At 46.8% G+C, this 17,295-nt stretch overlaps 1 protein-coding gene across 7 annotated transcripts in view; it reads left to right on the top strand.

Annotated features, from left to right (window-relative positions):
• The first annotated feature begins 500 nt into the window (after positions 1-500).
• Prom1 (prominin 1) overlaps positions 501-17,295 on the top strand; it is a 99,299-nt gene continuing 82,504 nt past the window's right edge. For 5 of the 7 annotated variants that reach the window (XR_005972705.1, XR_005972704.1, XM_041636288.1 and 2 more), the window contains exons 1-2: positions 501-639; positions 7,786-8,156. Coding sequence is in view for 5 of the 7 variants with exons in the window: in XM_041636288.1 (XP_041492222.1) it covers positions 7,931-8,156 (226 nt within the window). In the remaining 2 variants the exon portion in view is untranslated. The other 2 variants (XM_041636284.1, XM_041636285.1) reach the window with 2 other exon arrangements.

Genomic DNA, 17,295 nt, shown 5'->3' with positions numbered 1-17,295 from the left:
AGTACAGCGGTGACATCCCAGCCCCATACTTTTTCTTTAGGTTTGTTTTTAATGAAATACACTGGACGCCAGTAACCAAAGAGTCCAGGGGAAAAAAAGCGTGGAGGAGAGAGATTTTAGGAGCTAGCCTCCTTTCCAGGAGCCACTTAGGGTTAAGTGATAGAGAAAGGTGTTCTGGGGCTGAGCAGGAATTTCAGCAGGAAATACACGCTCTCCGGTGGATGGCCCCAGGGCATTGTGGCGGAGCTGCTCAGAAGGTCCAATCAGAGAGCGCTTAGAGCCTTAGGCTTAGTGTTCTTTAAGGTACTGAGCAGGGTAGAGACCCCGGCACTTGGCCTTGAGCTCTGCCACGGGTGAGTCCGTTTCTGAAGGAGTCGGTGTACCCCTTAGTTCCAACCCTAGATGTTCGCCGGGGGACCCAGGAGGACGCAACAGGTTCTCAGAGTTCAGGAGTCCCGTAATCCTGTTTCTTGCGCCCCTAGGCAACCCGGGGCGGGGCAGAGGGGCGGGCTCTCACTCAGCAACCAGGGTTGTGTCCGGAGACTGGATTTAAATAATTCATGAACCAGGCGGTGGGAGCTACCCGGGAGGCGTGGGGCTGGAGAGCGCCGAGACCCGAGCGAGAGCTGGAGCGGAGCGGTGAGTAGTTTCGAGTGCGGACCGGGCTGAGCGCACCCTCTTCTAGAACACCCAGGGCAGGGAATGGGAAGTGGAGGAGGTCGTCCAGCGCCTCCTAGCTCCTCCACAGCAGGTGGCGGGAGTCTAGGTTGCATTCCCAGAGCTGGAGGGGCTGCAAGGTGGTTTAGGTCCCAGCTACCGGGCAATCCCGGGATCTGAAGGGCCAGCTAGAGCGTGCAAACTTTTTCCCGTGGTGGTGACCGGCTCCGCGCGGTTTTGCTTTGCTCTGGTGCTTCTTCCAACCTATGGAAGGGGTGGAGGTCCATGGGTTCCGGAGACGTGAGCAGGCTGCCGCGAGACTCCCAGGCCCTCGGCCGGCTATCGGAAAGGGCGGCGAGAGCAGAGGAGGATTGAGTCTCAAGACTCAGCCCTCAGTCCTCGTCTTGAGAATTCTGCGGTAAGGAGAGCCCCGGGAAAGGCCCGGGGGACGCGGGACTCCCAGCCACCGTCTGCTACCTATGTGCAACGCACAGTACTACTGGCCCGAGTGGGAGGGCGACGGGGGTGCAAGAGCAAACCGCCTCCCCGCGGCCGTTGCAGAGCGCTCGCACCCGGGGCTAGAAGCCCTGGCTTCAACCAACCCTCCGGGTCGCACAGAGCCGACACTTTTGGCTTTCCTGGGGATGGAGACCACGGGCGCTTCGGGTACACCTTGACGGAATGCGGGGTCCGGGGACAACAAAGGAGTGTGGACAGACCAGAGCTTCGTGGCAGCTGGAATATCGGGACTCGGGTTGAGTTTCCGAGAACGGGTCGGAGAGGGACTGTGAGGAGCTCGGCTCCAGTCCTCAGGTCCTGTCCTACAGGGACTCGGAGGGGCAACGCCGCGGTGGCGCTCGGGACGGCGGGTCTCAGGGACGACCCCCTCCCCCAGGGCGACAGCGGATTCCTGGAGGCTCCTAGCTTCGCGCGCCGCCTCGCAGCCGGTTCTTTTGTGTTCAGCAGTCCAGGAGAGGCCCCTGCGATGCCGGGAATGAGGGAGGGAGGGAGGGCACCGATCTGGTGGCAGCTTGGAGGAAAGGTGCCCGCGTTTCCTGCAGTTCCTCCTTGCTCCGGGAGCCCACTCTGTTGCTCTCTTGTTCAGTTGTGCACTTTTCTCATTCCCGGGCGGAGAAAGGTTTGCTCGATGTCTTGTGGGCGGTTGCTGGTCTTTGTTAAGCGAGTGAAAGATTGAGGTCCTGCAGGCCCCTCCACCCCGACTCAGTAGAGACCCAAACAACTTGAACAATGAGTTGCATTGAACCATAAGAAAAACTTTTTTCTTTTGATTGGCCAATTGAATATTGGCAAATTCATACGGTTCAGCTTTAGTGACTACTTACTTTTCTCATTCATTTGTGAATTTACCTCTTTGAATCACCACGGAGCTGACATCTGCCTGCATGAGCCTAGGAGTCACGGTTGTTAGCCGTTAAAGTTTATGGACAGCACACGTTGTGCTAACTTCTTTACCTGTAAGCATGTTAATCTGCCCATCCCACGCAGAAAGCCCGTTTCACATCAGAGAACGTAAGCAACTTTCATTCTCGCAGGATTAGCGAGTGGGACCAGAGAGACCTGGCCCAGTTTGAAAACTTGGCATTTATTTGCTATTTATCAGGGCTCTTTAGTTTTTTTCTTTTAAGTGTTTCATAAAAGTTTTTATGGACTTCCTTATGATTTCTATATTGAAGTATTTCTCTGTGTTCTAGTTCAGTGAACTAAACAAACACACCAAAGGACAAAACACATCAAACACACTATGAATCAAAGAAATGAAACAGGGCCCGGGGTTCAATTCCCAGCACCTACATGGCAACTCACAACTGTCTGTAACTCCAGTTTCAGGAGATCCATGGCAACAGACGTGCACGTGGCACACATACATCTGCACGAAGGCAAAACACCCATATAAAAGAAATAAATCTTAAAAAAGAAAACAATATTTTACATGTTGTTGATTTTGTTTATAATTTGAGGGAAATAGGTTTTGTCAATTGCCAAGAACCACCTGCTGGTTTTTAAGAACCGGGAAGCTTTGTTACAAACTAGTCCAGCATGTGTGTAACAGACAGATGTTCTTGGGGGATAGCGGCTTAGAGGAAGTGGCAGGAGGGTTGGATAGTCAGCTTTAGTGATACAGGATGGGTGACAGGCCTCCTGATTGGTGTATACTTGTGATAGGCACAGCAGATCTTGGATATGGGTGCTGTTCTGCCACCAGCAATCCTAGAATGAATTCAGCTAGAATCCACTCAGCTTCAGTGTCTGTCCCCGGCTCAGGCCCAAGAGAAAGCATCTCACCGACCTAGATGGCTCACCCCAGGACCCACCTGGGCACCCCAGGTGGCCTCACAATGAGAGGTAGGGCTGCTCCCCAGAGAACTCATAAAAGTGGGCTCAGAAGTCAAGCAGCTCCTCACCCCCAAAGCAGTGCCCCTGAAGACGAACGTTTACATCTACCACGGAGATCCTTGTAGAAAAGTGAGCACTTCCTTCCCATCAAAAGGAAATGGCGTGAAGCTAGTGGTCACCCCGTTTGCACATGCAGAAATGGAGCTATCCAGACTTCAGACTCAGGATCATGAGAGGTACGTGCTTAGCATTGACTGTAGTGGACTCAGATTCCGAAGCTTGCAATGGTGAGGCTCAATGGTGGATCAATAGTCCTGCCAGGGAGGGGGCAGTGAAGAGACAGCCTGCTGATTTTAAAGCAGCCTTAAGCGATCATAGTGATCATAAGAAGTCCCTAGAGGTAGGCTAGTATCTGCCCTCCCTAAGGGTGTAAGATTGCCAACAGGTAGGTGCCTGGCTCAGCTGTAGAAGCAAAGATGATGACCTTGTGGCAGCCTCATTCCCATCTTATTTCGGCCATCCTTTACTGGGTATCTCCTCTGTACCAGGCCCTAGCGTACCTGGAGGAGTCAGTATCTCCTGCATGTCACACTTCATCTGGTGCAGATCAGGTCAAAACCACGGGTACAAGGTGTTTACACCTTGGTCTGTTGTCCTGAAGCTGCAGCCAGAAAGCCTGCATGCATTGTCCTGGGAAAGAGGCAGGAATGAGGAAGGCAGGCAGGTATTCTAAAAATAGTGTTGATTTCAACCTTTTGCTACCTTCAGGGATGTTGCTTAAAATGCAAGTTACGGCTGGCAAGATGGCTTAAGTAGGGCAAAACCAAACAAAATAAACAACTGTCCAAGCTACGAGTTCAGTTTCAGAACCCTTAGTAGGAGGAGAAAACCAGCCCCAGACACTCCTGAAAGTTGTCCTCTGACGTAGGTGCCACTGTGTATATCACCTTGCCCCCACAATAAAAAAAAATATTAAATGCAGATTTAAAAGCTCCATCCCAGCAGTTGGGTTTGGCCATCAGTATTTTAAGTCACACCCCCTTTTTTAAAAAAATAAAAATTATTTTATGTGCGGGAATGTTTTGCCTGCATGTCAGTATGCATATCAGGTTCATGCCTGCTTCCTGTGGAGTCCAGAAGAGATAGGACCACCTGGAACTGGAGTTTTGAATGGTTGTGCACCACCTTGTGGGTGCTGGGAGCAGAACCGAGGTCCTCTGCAAGGCCAACAAGTCAACAAGTCAACAAGTACTCTTAACTGCTCAGTCATCTCTCCAGCCTCAAAGCCTACTTTACAGAGACACAGGATATTCTGTGCCCTTGGAGCCGGTCTCCACAGTGACTCTTGGCACCTGAATGGGTCCGAAAAGCTCGCCCTTCCTTCCTTCCTTCCTTTCTTCCTTTCTTCCTTTCTTTCTCTCTTTCTCTGTCCTCCCTCCCTCCCTCCCTTCCTCCCTGCTTTCTTTCTTCTTTGGTTTTGTGAAACAAGGTTTCTCTGTGTAGCCCTGGATGTTCTGAAACTCACTCTGTAGATCAAGCTAGTCTCAAACTCAGGGTTCTGCCTCTACCTGGGGTTTTCACATCCACTAAAAATCTTTTTTTACTATCTTTTTTTTTTTTTTTTGCAACTGCCTGCTTTGTAACTCTTGAGACTTTGGTATTTTTCTTAAATTTTAATACTGAAGAGGGATCTACACTTTTTGCAAGGGAATATGAAGAAATGTGTGCATTGAATCCCACTTGGCCTCTGAAGCCATGGGCACCTCCATCTCTGCCTTGGTGAGCGGAGGTATTTTCTTTCCTTTGGGATTTCCTCTGTTCATTTCCACAGAGGGAGCTCAGAAGCTTGTTTATTCATAGATCTCTGGGAGATTCTATCTGTGGCTTCGTCTCATTACCAGGAAGTGTGCCTTTCTCAGCACCTGAGCCTTTAATCCGTCCAGCTCTGAGAAGCTTCAGCAAAGAACAAGCTCAGACATGTTGGGGTGGGGGTGTTCAGAAGAAGCCCTTAGGAACCATCACCAGGGTCACAGGGCATGGTGAGGCTATGGTGGAGCTTGATCCCAGGAGACACCTGTAGACCCAAGTGGTCGGTAGTTTGCCAGAGGAAGACTTCAGAGGCATTCTATTGTAGCTCTGGACAGAGTGATTGGAGCAGGATGGGCGGTAGAAAAGGAGGTGGAATCTGAAGGGATTATAGATACATACATATAGGGTATATAAGAATTCACATTCCTCATAGATAGAAGTTTGCATCTTTATTCAAACTGCTCAAGAAATCCTACCTCTTGTCTGGGTTTTAAAGTGCACTTGTTCTAAACTTTGATAGTAAATCCTATTCTGTGTTTTGTGCTGGCACCTCTCAGCAGGATCTGATTTAGAATATAGGCAGTTCTTGATTGTCCCCAGGTCCCCCTCCCGGTGTGAATTTTAGAGCAACTTTATGCTTACCCTGGAAGCGTCTATTTAGCACAAAAATAAAAGCCTGCCTTCTAGATCAAGGCTCTTCAACTCCTTTTACTGGCGAACTTTTTTGTTGTTGTTGTTTTTTGTTTTTCATGACAGACAGGGTTTCTGTATGTAGCCTTGACTGTCCTGGAACTTGCTCTGTAACCAGGCTGGCCTAGAACTCACAGAGATCCACCAGCCTTTGTCTCCCAAGTGCTGGGACTAAAGGTGTGCACCATCACTGCCCAGCACCCAAGAACTTCTTAATGCAAATCTGGAAATATAGGCATACAAATTAAATAAACATTTGCTGATCATAGATGATAAATAATTTTATTTTAAAACGATTTTAGCATTATATAATTTTTACCACTTACTTAAAGGAAACTTACATGCCTATAAGGTGAACGTGCTTGTTTGTTTAACACAGTACAACTCAAAGATACACTAATTTGAAACATGCCGAGAAATGATGGCAGGAAAATATTAAAGTTCCTTGTTTCCTGTAATCAAACCATTATGTCTCTATGCGCGCAATACTGCTTGTATGTTGGTAAAAACACTGCACTCTGTAAGGTGCAGCAGTCTGGAATCTGCACTAAGGCATTTCTGGCCGTGTTCACTTGTGTTGCATGGCACGAGGGCATGCACATTGCAAAGCATATGTGCTGTGTGTTCAGAACTAAGGCTACAGTGAAGTCTCACATAACACCGATGAGCTGTGCAACCTACGTCTAGATTGCTTGCTGATTTATTTATCCTCATGAGCTGGTGTAGAAGTCAGAAGTCTTTTTTTTTTTTTTTTTTTTTTTTTGCTTTTCGAGATAGGTAGCACTGGTTGTCCTGAAACTAGATCTGTAGACCAGGCTGGCCTCGAACTCACAGACATCTGCTTGCCTCTGCTTCCTGAGTGCTGGGATCAAAGGCATGCACCACTGCCATCTGGCTTGGGTTCTTTATTTCTTACATTTACCTGCTGAGTAGAGATGCCTTCTGGCAGAATGGGAAGAACCCGTGTTCTTTCCATCATTGCTGTGTCCCTTTCCCTTCCCAGATGTGGTGGCGGCCATCATTAGGATTCCTGTTTCTCACCATCTCTTCAAAAGTGGACAGGGGCCTCCTTTGGCCCTGCCTCTCACTTCCTTGTTGCCTAGTCATTGGAGACTGTGACTTGGAATGGCGGTCTCATAGGATGACCTGTGGAGATATCTTGTTTATGCTCTAACAAATAAACCTTGCTTGGTGATCAGAGCGCACAGCTAAGCCACTAGTTAGCCACAGAGGCCAGGTAGTGGTGGCTCACACCTTTAATCCCAGCTCTCAGGAGACAGAGGCAGCTGGATCTCTGTGAATCCAAGGCCATCCTGGGCTACATGAGAAACAGCTCTCACAAAGATGAGCCCAGCACTTGGGGTCACATACCTTTAATTCCAGCTCTGGGGAGATAGAGACAAGAGTGATATGGCTGGGCAGAGAGGGAACTATAAGGCGGGAGGAGACAGGAACACAGGGCAGTCGGAGGACTCAGTCTGAGATGCAGCCTGGGGGTTTGTAGGGACAGGACCGCCCCTTTGATCCGAGCGTTGGTAGAGGCAAGAACTCTATTGGCTGCCACCCTGCTTCTCTGATCCTTCAGCTTTCACCTCCCGATAGCTGACTCGAGTTTTTACTATTAAGACCAATTAGACCTGGTGGGCTTATCAGAAAAGTAGATTTCAATTTCTGTTTGTCTATGATCTTGAGGCCATGCCTTTCAGGTTTGGGTTAGGTGCAGTGATGGATGCCTGGAATTTGATCTGTTAGCAAACGAGCAGAGTGTAGGTTATGTAAGCTGCATCTTCAGAGCAAAGAGGGTGGTAGAAACTTAGACAAGGTAAGCACCATTTACAGTTGGGGGCCTCTGTGGCATCGGCGGAAGCTTGGGAGGGTGGGTGAGCCTGGAGCATCAGAGCCTTCTGGTCCTACTGTGCCTGCATGGTGCAGGTTACTAAAGTTTCTTCTGCATGAGTTCCCTCATCAAGAAGGTGGGATTATGCCTTAGGAACATGTAGGATAGTACCTAGAACACAGCAAGAGCTCTGTGAGCGTCTGCTTCCAAGAACAAACAGCTTCCTGAGCCCTGCCTGGTGTTCCCAGCCCTGGAAAGTCCATTCCTCAGCTTCCTGATAGTCCCTACCTGCAGCTCTGGAGCAGCTGTGTGTTTGGCTTCCACGCACCCCAATTAGGCCTAACTGTTTAACTCTAAGTCACGCCACATCCTCTGGGTGGGCTCCTGGCGCAGGCAAGGCGTCTCTAAGTAACCAATGTTCTTTCTCTCCCTGCCAGGCATGGTTCTTTGAGTGAATGACCTTTTTGGAGACCATTCCTCTGCTTCTCTTGCTACCATCCAGGAGGCAGAAGATTCCACAGGTCCAGGAAAGGCCCATCGCCCCCAACCTTCCAGAAACTACCTCATGCTTGGGGAATTAGGATGACCATGGCTCTTGTATTCGGTGTCCTGCTGCTACTGGGGCTGTGTGGAAATATTGCTTCAGGAGGTCAGCCTGTGTCCACAAGCACTCCTGGGGCTTTGGATTATGAATTGCCTACCTCAGAGTATGAGACCCCAGACACATTCAATGCCGGGACCGTTGGCCCTCTCTACCGAATGGTACACATCTTCCTCCAGGTGGTCCAGCCGAATGATTTCCCCCAAGGTAAGTGTCGACCATGGGGAAGATGGATTTGTCTCTCTTGGTTTCTGAATGACCACACCACCCACCTAAAAAATATTCAGCACTGTACAGAGGTTCAAAAGCATTGGCCATACAGGGGCAGAAAATATTTATATAGAATTTAAAAAGATGTGTATCTGGTTAAGCTAGGTGAGAAACAAAATAGAATCTTTCTGCTTGGTTATTTTTTCATTTTATCTTGCTTTATTTTGCCTTGAGCAATGCATTGTTCTAAAGCACACACATACCCAAAGTGAAAATTAGGGTAAAAATGCAAGTTTTTTGTTGTGGAATGAGAGATTGAGAATTACCTGGCAGCTGTTGCTTGCATCACTTAAAGATTTAACTCTTCCCTGCCCACCTCCAACTGCAGTCTTTGGGCAAGGGCAGACCCAGACCCATCTAGACCTGATTTCTGACTGAGGGTTTCAGTACTAGAAGTTTAGTGTGGAGGTGTGGGGGTGTTGGTCACTTCAGAGGGCACAGCTTTGTGGTCATGGATGTTCTCTATACACAGAACTGTTTTCTTTGAACTTCTTGTAATTATTTCACCTGGAAGTCTCCTGGTGTGTGCGTGCGTGCGTGCGTGCGTGCGTGTGTGTGTGGTCCCAGGGACAGCACCATTAAGAGGACAGTGTTCTGCCTTGTCGGTGAATTTAGTTCGGGTTTCACCTCACCTCTGCTAAGCTTGACAGAAATTCGAGCACAGTCATTGGTTGTAAAACTATGGCAGTCCAAAAGATGAAAGTAGAAGACAATACAATGAGGAGAGTGGAGATGGTCTTGGCTAGTGTTTTAAAAGGCGTGCGTGTGTGTGTGTGTTTGTGTGTGTGTGTGTGTGTGTGTGTGTGTGTGAGAGAGAGAGAGAGAGAGAGAGAGGAGCCTTATCACCTGCTCACATTATGGGGCTGTGTTCGTTATGCTGTTTTTACTTTTAATAATTCATTTGTTTTTATTTTATGTGCATAGATGTGTGTGAGGGTGTCAGATTCTCCGGAACTGGAGTTACAGATAGTAGTGAGGCACCATGTAGGTGCTGCGAATTGAAACTGGGTTCTCGGGAGGAGCAGCCAGTGCACTTAACCACTGAGCCATCTCTCCAGCCCAGACTGGTTAAGTTTTAAATGCCAGCTTGCCAGTCTGGAGAATGAGGAATCGCCTAGATCAGGTTGGCATGCTGGTATGGGCATGTCTGTGGGATTGTGTCTTGCCTGCCTAACTGAGGTAGAATGGAAGACCCACACCTAATGTGGACAGTATTGTTTCATGAGCCGGGCCCTTGTACACAAATGAAGAAAGCTAGCCAAGGAAGCAGGAGCAGTGAGCAGGCAGGTGGCTTGGGCGCATTCGTTATCTTTCCTCTTGACTGTGGATGTGATGTGATTGGCTGCTTGTGATCCTGTCTCAACTTCCCTGAAATGCTAGAGTTGTGAACCAAATGAACCCTTTCTTCCCCATGTTGCTTTTTGTCAGGATATTTTTTTAATCATAAATTGAATGAGAACAGGGCTGTTTGTAGTTTCATTAAATGCATGTTCGTTGGCATTTTTATTATGTTTGGGTTAGACTCGCCTGACACAGTCTGAAGTACTCTTGTCAAGGTCTGTTTAAATTCCAATTCTAAGAAGTAAGTCAGCCTGGGCCTTTCATGGTGCTGAAGATGACTTTGAACTAACACTGTCTACTGTTTCTGTTACTGCTTAAAAGAATAGAATTGGAAATCTGTATGCTGAAATGAGAAAACAGGTTAGCTGTTAGCATTGATTGCATAGTATCTGTTTGGAATAGCTATCTTGATTTTTTTTTTAATAGACTTACTATGAATGTTACTGCAGAAACAGGTAACTCCTACTATTCCTAGTCAGTTTTTAGTTTTTTTTTTCGAGACAGAGTTTCTCTATGCAGCCCTGGCTGTTCTGGAACTCGCTCTGTAGACCAGGCTGGCCTTGAAGTCACGTATTGGCTGCTCTGCCTCCCGAGTGCTGGAATTAAAGGTGTGCACCACTACAGCCTGCCTCCTGGTTATTTTATTAAAATTTTTATTTGTGTGTGTATTTCTAGTGATTGCGTATGTATATTTGCATATAGGTGCAGGTGCATGGTATGTGGAAGCTAGAGGCTGATGTGAATATCCTTTATTGCTTTTCACCAGCTGGATACATGCTGCCGCACCTGTCTTACACGGCTGCTAGCAGTCCAGTCTCAGGTCCTCATGCTTGTGTGGCAGATATTTTCCAGCTGAGCCATCATCTCCACAGTCCTCAATCATCTTTTTTTTAAAAGTGTATAGAAAGCTTAGAATTTAGTTGTTTTGTATGAATTTACAATCAATTCAGAAGAGTTGAAACTGGCCATGTCTCACTCAAAGGCATATTTTACAGTTAGTTTATTCTATAATCTCCATATACTCTTCCCTATTACTCCTTCTGGATTTCATAGGGAGGCTCTTCATACTTTGTAAGGCAATGCACATTCAAAGCCTTCACTTCAGTGACCAGGCTAGCTGAGGGTGTATTTGCAGGTTTTAGATTCCATCAGCAGCATTGTTAGGTTAGAAAAGAGCTGTCTGGCGAGGAGAGATCTGAACATTCTGAGGATGTTAGCCTATTGGTAGCTTGGGCTCATCGTAGTGAAGAGAGACATGCCTGAGTTACAGCAGCAGACGAAAGCAGGACAATTTTCCCTTTGAAGAGGAAAATTATTAGAGTGTTTCATATTTCAACCTAATGTTGAATTTGACAGTTGACACCTTAGGGTTTCAATTTCCTTCTCTCATCCCAGTTTCTTTTACATTGTTCCACCCAATTACCAGATTTCATAATAGTCTCCAAGTGTCCCTAAGTGCTTTATATTGTCAAGGACATGAATGAAATAGACATGGCTTTCATCTGGGGTCCATACATGCCATAGGTGCCATGGGGCATACCCTTAGAATACTAACCCAAGCAGAAAATTTTGAGACAAGTCTAATATGTTGATAGATGGTATGCTGGCTAGTTTAATGTCAACTAGACACAACTAGAGTTATCTATCTGAAAGGAGGGTAGTTTAATTGAGAAAATTATAGCCTCTATAAGATCTAGTTTCAAGGCATGTTCTTAATTAGTGATTGATGGGGGAGGACTCAGCCCATTGTGAGTGGCGCCACCCCTGGGCCATTGGTTCTGGCTTCTAGAAGAAAGCCATGAGGAGCAAGCCTTAAGTAGCACCTCCCCATGGCCTCTGCATCAGTTCCTGCATCCAGGTTCCTTCTCTGTTGTAATTCCTGTCCTCACTTCCCTCAGTGATGCAGAAGTGCAATCCAAATAAACCCTTTCCTCTACTACTTGCTTGGGTCACAATGTTTCATTGTAACAATAGAAACACTAAGACAGATGCCTTTATCCATAGGTCTGTGCTTCTGCCTGAGTTTAGTGTAGACAGAGGAAGAAACGACACTGAGGCCTGGGTTCTCTCTGCTTCCCATACATCTCATGTCCAACAAAATTAGTTTACTATTATCATTTGAAGTTCATGAAAGAAGCCCATGTTGCATCCTGAAGAGGGTTGAGATGGAACAGCTTTGTTCTGGTGGGACTTGAGACACAGTTTTATTTCTTGGACAAAAGAGAATAGATATGAATAGATCAAGAATGTGGGTAACTGAGCCATAGCACAGTGCATTCTACAAGCTGGTATGATTATCTCATGAACATCTTCCTGGCTTGGAGTTACTCAGACAAGAGATTGCATGCTAGCCTGAGGTTGAAGAAAGCTGTTCTTCACCTTGGGTATCTCTGTGTCAGAATTTTGTTTTCTTGCTGGGTGGTTGCATATCCTTTCCTTGATGTATGCTTGGAGATAGAAACAGACAATCAGGCCTGTTGTGGTGGCTCACACAGGTAGGATTTTCTGAAGGAGGAAGAGGCAGGAGGATCATGAGTTCGAGGTTAGTCTGGGCTACCCATTTAAAAAAAAAAGAAAAGACATAGACAGTCAGGCACGCATCCTTCCTCTCCTCCTCTTTTCACCAGGTACAAATCTCACCATGAGGACTCTGCCTATATGCTTATATATACTATATACCTAATAACTAAACCTAGTTATTCCTCAAAGGCCATACCTTCAAAGGCCAACATATTGGATCTTGGCCTATGAATTTGGGAGGCACAGAGACAGCCTCTAACAGTGGATGTCTTAGTCTTCATTCTGTTGCTATGAAGAGACGTCAAAACCAAGCAACTTTTATAAAGGAAAGCATTTAAATGGGACTTGCTCTCAGTTTCAGAGGTTTGGTCCCTTATGATCACGGCAGGGAGTATGGTGGCACAAAGGCACACGTGGTGCTTGAGAAGTAGTTTGGAGTTCTATGTCCAGATCCGCAGGCAACAGGAAGAGAGAGCCACTGGGCCTGGCTTGGTTTTTTGAAACCTCAAGGCCACCCCCAAAGAGGGGCTTCCTTTAACAAGGTTGCACCTACCTCTGCAAAGCTACACACACCTCCTAGTCTTTCTCAACCAGTGCCACTCTTTGATGACTAAGCACTCAAATGTATGAGCTTGGAGGGGTCATTCTTATTTAAACCACCACAATGAGCAAGAGAGCATGCTCATGGAATAATCTGGCCATGGTCAATAAGAGTCAAAGCTGGAAGAAGGAAGGACAGGCAGTATCCATTGAGAAGCATTTATTGATCATCCCAACTTCCTGAGGTGCGCCTGTTGGATGTTGTGAGCCAGAGTCTAAGTGGAATTGCGGTTGGGGAAGAGTCTCATCAGTGCTTGGAGGGCAGATCACATGGAGGTGGATACCCCTCCAGTGGTCTAGAGGGATAACTGTGAACATACAACGAAGTGGAAAGTCGGGGGGAAGGCACGCGATGAATGCAGTATCCATTTCATTTTCAAAGGACTCTATTTATTATGTCTTAGCTTTTACAATGTCCTGCAGGGATGATCCAGGTCAAGTTGTCAACTCTCAGGTCTTTGTTTCTTATAGATGGAGTCTGAACCACTTTATGGTTCTTATTTGTGAGGCTTAAATGAGATGTTGTATGTAAAGCCTATGTTTAATACCGTGCCTGATGGGCATTATGAAGAGCTGATAATTGGGGTTTCTATTAACTTTATTACCTGAGAGTAAAAGTTGGCCAATTATAATGTGTAAGTTGATGTAAGGAAGGGACGTGGGAACAAGATGACTCCCTAGGCATAATTTTTGTTTTTTTAATTAACTTCCTTATTAACTCTTTTGGAGTTTCACATCATGTACCCCAATTTTGCTTACCTCCCAGTCCCCCTATATCTTTCCCTCATTTCTGACATTTCCCCACAAAAGGAAACACAGTTTAAAAAACAAAAACATCCCTCCCCCAGAAAATAGCAAAGCAAAACAAAAAACACAACAACAGAAAAATCTTTCTGCTTCTCCAACACCTCTTTTGTTCGTCCTGGTGGCATTGGAGTCTTCGGGGTGCCATATAGCATACCCTTTTCTCCATCAGTTTTGTGGGCAAATGTTCATTGTAATGAGTCACTGGTCTGGTTCAAGGGCTCTGGTTTCTGGGACACCATTCTCTCTGAATCCTCACCAGAACTCCTCTGGGATATTCTGTGCCGACCTGAGTCTTGGAGATCTTGCGGGTATCCAACTCCTAGGCATCATTTAAATGCCCTTGCTTCTGCTCCCTCGGGAATATTCCACATAGAATTTCCCTGGTGAAAGCAGTTTTATGACTTCCCAGGGTGTTCAGACCATGTCTGGTTGGCAGGCCTCCCAGTGGCCGAATGGGCGCCAGGATTCAGAACTTAGTCCATTCTGAGTGGTCGTCTCTCCTCACAAGGAAGTCTGCCTCTAACAGGCTCTTGGATTTTCTCTGCTTCTTTACTCTGTCCCCAGCAATCAATCCGCAATGCTTGCTTTGCTACCTTTGAACTCACAGAAATCCTCCACAACTTATGGAGGTAGGCAATGACCATAGGTGGAGTATCCGTGATGATCATATGTCTTTTTACAGGCTGGGAAACTCGAAGGGTACATGCTCAAGTTGTTAGAGAGAGGCAGACTGGGAGACCTTTGTTTCTGAGGCTCATTGTTTGTTCAGTTGTCCTTGGCTTCCTATGGGTAAATTGCGTTTCCTTTTATTTTAATATGGTGCTCTTACAATAACCATGGGCTAGGTATTGCAACAAAACTGCAAACATTGTAAAGAATAACACCCAGGCTATTTTTTTTGAAAAAGGAGTTAACACAACCATAAAGGAATATGAGAAGTTATAGCCTTTGCATGTAGATTGTGGGCACTGCAGATGGTCCACTGCACGTGTTAAATAGTGCCTCTTCCAATTCTGTGTGGCAACAATGTGCTTGTTCTAGACTCAACCATTCTCAGGAAGAATGTCTGCTTTTAGTTTTATGAAATATTGTAAAATAATTGGTCACCCTGCTTTAGCATATTCTTAATTAGATCTTAGGACGGATGGCCTATTTCAAAAAGTATCTCCAGACTAATATGATTTGACCCTGGGATCTGATGCATTGACTAGGAGTTAGAATTAGCGCTTGAGGGGGAGTGAGGCTGGGTTCTCATGGAGTTGGGGATCCCCTCAGGACCTTAGAGTCTCCATGCTCTCTGTCTTGTAGTTAAATAAGCTTATAGGCTGAGTGATCAAAAGAGTTGAGCATCAGGGCAAAGGGCTGTGCCGTGGCGCCCAGTGAGGCATGAGATGGCCTTGTCGAGATTCCCTCTGCCTCCTCTCAGAACTCCCGAAGACCTTAGCGTCTCCTGCCTCCTCCCAGCCCTGCCTTTTTGCCCTCACTCTCAATTCCTACCGTTTTTTGTTGTATAGAATTTATTTGCCCGTGTTACAGGTTTCAGATTAGTTTCCTGGAGAAAGTTGGGGGCAGCTCATTTCCAACTGTAAACCCCTAGGGAAGCCAATCAACCATGGATCCTCTCAATAACCATGGCTAGAGCGGTGTTGTGAGGGCCCGGCTGCTTTGAGCCATTGCTGTCACCACAACATCAGAAGCAGAGAGAGGCGGTTCTGGGAAACTTCCTTGGCCCTGGGGACAGGCCGACAGGTGTGTCTGTACTAACATCTAGTATTAGATTATAGAGAGGTGGTTCCGGGAAGTTCCCTGGCCTTGGGGACAGGCCGACAGGTGTGTCTGTACTAACATCTAGGTACTAGATTATAGAGAGGTGGTTCCGGGAAAGTTCCTTGGCCTTGGGGACAGGCCGACAGGTGTGTCTGTACTAACATCTAGGTACTAGATTATAGCACCTGTACTAGATTACACACTAGATTATGGCACCTGTATGTTCTCACCTAATTCATACAAAGCAGTCATTGTCCTTCATAGATCGTGTGACTCACGTTGGCACTGGACCTTGCCAAAAATAAGGTCACCAAGGCAAAAACCGAAGTGTCTTTTTCCTTGTTCCCTAGTCTCTGCTGGGAGGCCTGTACCTCTTCTTCCATCCCAGCAACCTTACAGGATGACAAGCCGCCCACTCTGAACTCTCTTAGTGTCTGAGGAGCTGAGGTTGAGGCTGGAGCACTGCGTAGATTGCCCAGTGACTGCAGCTATGTTCCTCCCAAGGAGTGAGACTCCAAAGGCTTGAGAGAACGCTTCTATGTCCCTTGTGCTGATGGCCTGAGACCACACTGAATGTCTGTTTTACATTTATTTCTATGTGTTCACATGCATGCCTACCTATGCACTCCGTCCTCAGCTCACGTGTGGAGATCAGAGGACAGTTCGCTGGAGTAGCTCTTCTGCTTCCACCATGAAGGTCCCAGGGAATTGAACACAGACTACCAGGTCTGGTGGCCAGCGCCTTTACCCACAGAACCATCTTGCCAGGTTCCATGCTGACCTTTGACCGAAATCCCTGACTCTGTGGATAGAGATGTTTCCTTCACACTGTGCTTGCACGGTCCCTAGTGCCCTGTGTGTGTGCATATTGTGTGTGTGCATATGTGTGTGTGGGGTTGGCGAACAGTGAATGTGTCACAGTATGACCAGTATGACATGCACCTCAATTCTCTGTGTCTGTCTTCCCCTTCATTGCACAACCATGTAGCCAAACTGAAAGATACGTCCTACCAACTATTGCCTTGTTTCCTCGTACACACAAGAGTTTCTCTGGCTGAAAGGCAATCTTTTTGTAAGCTACTAGAAAGCAGCAGGAAACGTTTTTCAAAAGGCTCTAGAAGCTGGGCTTCCTGCTCCGTGGGGCCCTGCCCTGACTGGAATGCTTCAGGAGTTTCCCCCAGGAAGCAGGAGATTAGTGTGAGCACAAACATGGGAGGCACCTCAGCAGCTGCAGGCTGAAGCCATCCTGGCGGGGAAACAGGCCCTCAGCCCCTGGAGGAGCAGCTATAAAGGGTGGTCTGCGTAGGGCAGTGCCAGGTCAGGATGCCCAGCAGAGTGAACATTCGCGTGCACACGAAAGATCAGAACTCCACGGTGTGTCTGGGGTCTAGATTTACAAAACCCACGCCTCTGAGTGACAGTAAAGAGCCTGTGCCCGGATCAGCCTTCTAACTCTACTAGCTCTGTGACGGTAGACGACAGTTAATAATACAATCTACTCTGGGGTCACTGTATTTAAGTATTAAACAAATAGTATTATAAAGCCCTTAGAATAACACTTGATAGTAACACTTATTGGCATTTATTTGTTTATCAAATACCATAAGAATGTTTATAATCTGTATTGGTTACTGTCAGGTTTTGGAGGCCACAGAGACAAGAGAAGCAGTTACATGGCCTGTGCTTATTGGCTTTGCAGGGTGGTGGTCACAGATGCTCACAGTCTGGGCACTCACATCAGCCCTGGAATAGTGTATCATAACCGGAAGCCAAAAGTCTAAAATCAAGGCATAGACACAGCTTTGCCTTCTCCTTAGACCCTAGGAGACAATGGCTTCCTCCAGTTTGATGGTGCCAAAATGCCAAGTCTCTCTTGGCCTGTGTGGGGTCCCTGCCATCTATCCCTCCTCCTCTTTTTAGGACCCTACTATCCCAGATTGCAGTCCTCTCTGGATCCTTAACTCCTAGTTAAATGTATGTAAAGATTTTCCCACAAATAACATTTGCAGGTTCTAGGTTTGGCACTTGGATATGTCGTTTT

Source organism: Microtus oregoni, unplaced genomic scaffold, assembly GCF_018167655.1.
Source record: "Microtus oregoni isolate MIOR12 unplaced genomic scaffold, Mior012 000049F_ref0000343, whole genome shotgun sequence".
Taxonomy (NCBI): Eukaryota; Metazoa; Chordata; class Mammalia; order Rodentia; family Cricetidae; genus Microtus; species Microtus oregoni.
This window is presented reverse-complemented; position numbering and strand designations above follow the sequence as displayed.